Consider the following 3,205-nt stretch of genomic DNA (forward strand, 5'->3'; position numbering starts at 1 on the left):
TCACTAGCTGCTCCTTGGAAACCCTATACAGGGTTGCCATGGGTTGGAATCAACTCGACAGCACTTAACAACAACATATATATATATATACATACACATGCACATATTATATGTGTGTGTGCATATAGTTATTCATTTTGGTAAAATACGGTGGAAAAGTCAGATAACATAATTACTTTCACAATTTATTTATAGATACTGGGTGAGAAGCTTACTGTAGACGCAGTCACCAGGAAAAACTACCTGTAGTGCTTTCAATAGTTGAATATTTGTATCTGTTCTCATGCCAGCAGTGTCTACTGTGCACTGTGTCCTATTACTGTAAATCACCGGGTTTATAGTTCCAATGGAAGCTAATTTGTTTTATAGTGAAATTCAGAGCAAATATGCATTATCTGATCAGGATTGTCCTAGAGTTGTAAATAAGGATAGGTCCTGTTTATTTTGACATCTTTTTACAAATGCATTGTAGTAGGGTGTGAGTATTCCAAACCATGCTCTTGTTTAAAGCTTTGAAATTTGTATTGTTAAATTTAACATTTTAATGGTTGTAATAATTATGTGTATAGATATGAATATATACTTTAGTTATGAAAATAAACTTTGCACTTTTGCATTGAGAAAAAACAATAAAGCTACTTTATAAACATGCATATAGAGATTTTTGGGTGAAAAAGATTTCATCATGTTTAAATACTTCATTTTATGTCTTAACAATTTCTTTTTTAAGTTTTCATTTCTTTAGGGTTAATGCCTAGGACTAGTGTTGATGAGTCATGTGGTGATTCTATATGTAACCTGATATGAAGCTGCCACGCTGTTTTCCAGAGTGGCTGCATCTTTTTTTCATATCCCATTACTAGGGTATGAAAATTCCATTTCCTGTATATTCTCATATTTGATATTGTCAAGATGGGGTCTGTGCTTCATTTTAATCATTTTAATTTGTGTGTGGTTATATCTCATTGTGGCTTAATTTGTACTTCCCTAATGAATGATGGTAGCATAGTGGTTATGAATTGTGCTGCTAATCTCACAGTCAGCAGTTCAAAACTACCAGCTGTTCCACAGGAGAAAGATGAGGCTTTCTGCTCCCATTAAGATTTAGAGCCTCAAAAACCCTGTACAGGATCGCTATGAGTCGGAACCAACTCCATGGCACATAACAACAACAACAAGTGAATGATGTTGAACATGTGCTTATTTACCATCCACTGCTTTAGTGAAGTGCCTGTTCAAATCCTTTATATAGTTTTAAAATTGGATTGTTTTCTTATTGTTGAATATTAAGAATTTAAAAAATATTCTAGGTCGTTTTTTGTCAGACATGTCATTTGCAAATATGTTTATGTCTTGTTTGTTTTTTTTTTCCTTTCTTAACAATACCTTTCACAATACAATGATCTTTGATTTTGATGAAGTTCAAGTTTTCTTTAATAGATTGTTTTAATAGGCTGTCAGATCAAGAACATTTGTCTAATCCAAGGGCACAAAGGTTTTCTCTTAGACGTTATATTGTTTTACAATATACATTTAGATGTCTGATCTATTTTGCATTAACAAATTATTCTAGTCCCATTTGTTCAAAAGACTGTTCCTTAAAATTCTCCAGGATTTCTCATAAATGATGATATTGCAGTGATTATCTCCAAATCCTCTAGAAATCAGCTGTTTTAGATGAAAGAATGGGAGACTCTGAGGAATACCATGAGAGATATGAAAACAGAGTATCTTGTTTCCCAATAAAACTTCTTTATATCCTCAGATTCCAGAAAGTTCTATTTTCTAGTAACTCTCAATGCTCACATCCTTTTTTCATATGAACTAACTTGAACTTGAAGGAGCTCTGGTAGCGTAGAGGTTACGAATCAGGCTGCAAGCCACAAGGTCAGCAGTTCAAAACTACCAGCTGTTCCGTGAGAGAAAGATGAGGCTTTCTGCTCCCATAAAGATTTCCAGCCTTGGAAACCCTGTACAGGGTTGCTATGCATAGGAACCAACTCCACGGCACATAACAACAACAACAACTTGAATAGGTTTCAAATATATGAAAACAAGAACAACCTCATACCTTTCACGTGTTTGTATTTGCTCATCTCTTCTTGCAATGAGTCCAATGGAAAAGGGCAGAGTTCCTCTATCCGGATGATGGCAAAGTCATGATTCTTGGCCCCCAAAGATTCTCTTTGCTTCAGTAAGGCATAGAAATGTTTGCCACAACAAAACACTAGTCTCTTAACACTGTCGGGTATAAAAGGGGCAATGGAATGGGAGAGAAATATCTTAAATTAAGACATATCCTTAGTGTTCAATTGTAATGAAAATATTTATCCTGTATAATCAATATAGGTGTGTTGGTATGGCTGCTATAGGATAAGCACTGAACCACAAGGTTTTTTGAAGTGCAAGACCAGCAGTTCAAGCTCACCAGCATCTTTTTGGAAACCCTATACAGGGTTGTTATGAGTAAGAACTGACTCAATGACATTTACCCACATAATTAAAATGTCCTTTTATCCAAAGAAAGGGAGACAATGCAGTTTTAAATCCTTCACCAGTAAAGCAATGGGATGCTGTGCAGTAGAATTGAGTCATATGTTATGCTCTAACAATCCTTCTTTAGCTCCAAATGCCATCAAAGTTGACTCTTTGATGCATAGCCTAACTCTTACTCTACCAACTTAAAGAACTTATATCAGAATAGAAAAGATTTTGGTCACTTTGGATTCTTGAACATGAACTAGTGTTTACATTAATTAAAAATCTACTGTATAGATAGTACTCATTCAAGCTAGCTTTGGTGGCTTGATGATTGGAAATCGACTAGAGGAAGATTAAAAACATTTTTTTTTTCTTAATGAAGGAAACAAGTATAAATTGCTACAATTGGATGAACTTGACCTATACTTATGGATGTAGAAACTCAAAATACCAACTGAGAGGGAAGAAGTCTTCACATCAAGGATCAATCCTATTCCCCTCTACATACAGGGTTGACAGAGACAGGCAACTTAGACATTGGCTACCTAATTGGGGGAGGGAGGATGGCTATAAAGGCATGAAATGACTGGCTTACAAGTTTCCAAAAGGGAGTTTAGTTTCACAGTGTGCGGGTAAAGGTAGACTCCCCACTGAATAGTTTTCATCTTGTTTAGATGGCCCTGGTGAAAGTAGATGGGAATAAGATTCTTAAGATTCAACAGTG

General features: G+C 35.3%; 1 protein-coding gene across 1 annotated transcript in view; it reads right to left on the reverse strand.

The window, feature by feature from the left end:
- Nucleotides 1–3,205, reverse strand: part of DHTKD1 (dehydrogenase E1 and transketolase domain containing 1) — a 100,382-nt gene that overhangs the window by 3,570 nt on the left and 93,607 nt on the right. The window contains exon 13 of the mRNA XM_006873178.1: nucleotides 2,072–2,282. Within this exon, the coding sequence (XP_006873240.1) occupies nucleotides 2,072–2,282 (211 nt within the window). The remainder of the gene's footprint in view (nucleotides 1–2,071; nucleotides 2,283–3,205) is intronic.

The sequence above is a fragment of the Chrysochloris asiatica genome, unplaced genomic scaffold, assembly GCF_000296735.1.
Source record: "Chrysochloris asiatica unplaced genomic scaffold, ChrAsi1.0 scaffold00226, whole genome shotgun sequence".
NCBI classification, from domain to species: Eukaryota; Metazoa; Chordata; class Mammalia; order Afrosoricida; family Chrysochloridae; genus Chrysochloris; species Chrysochloris asiatica.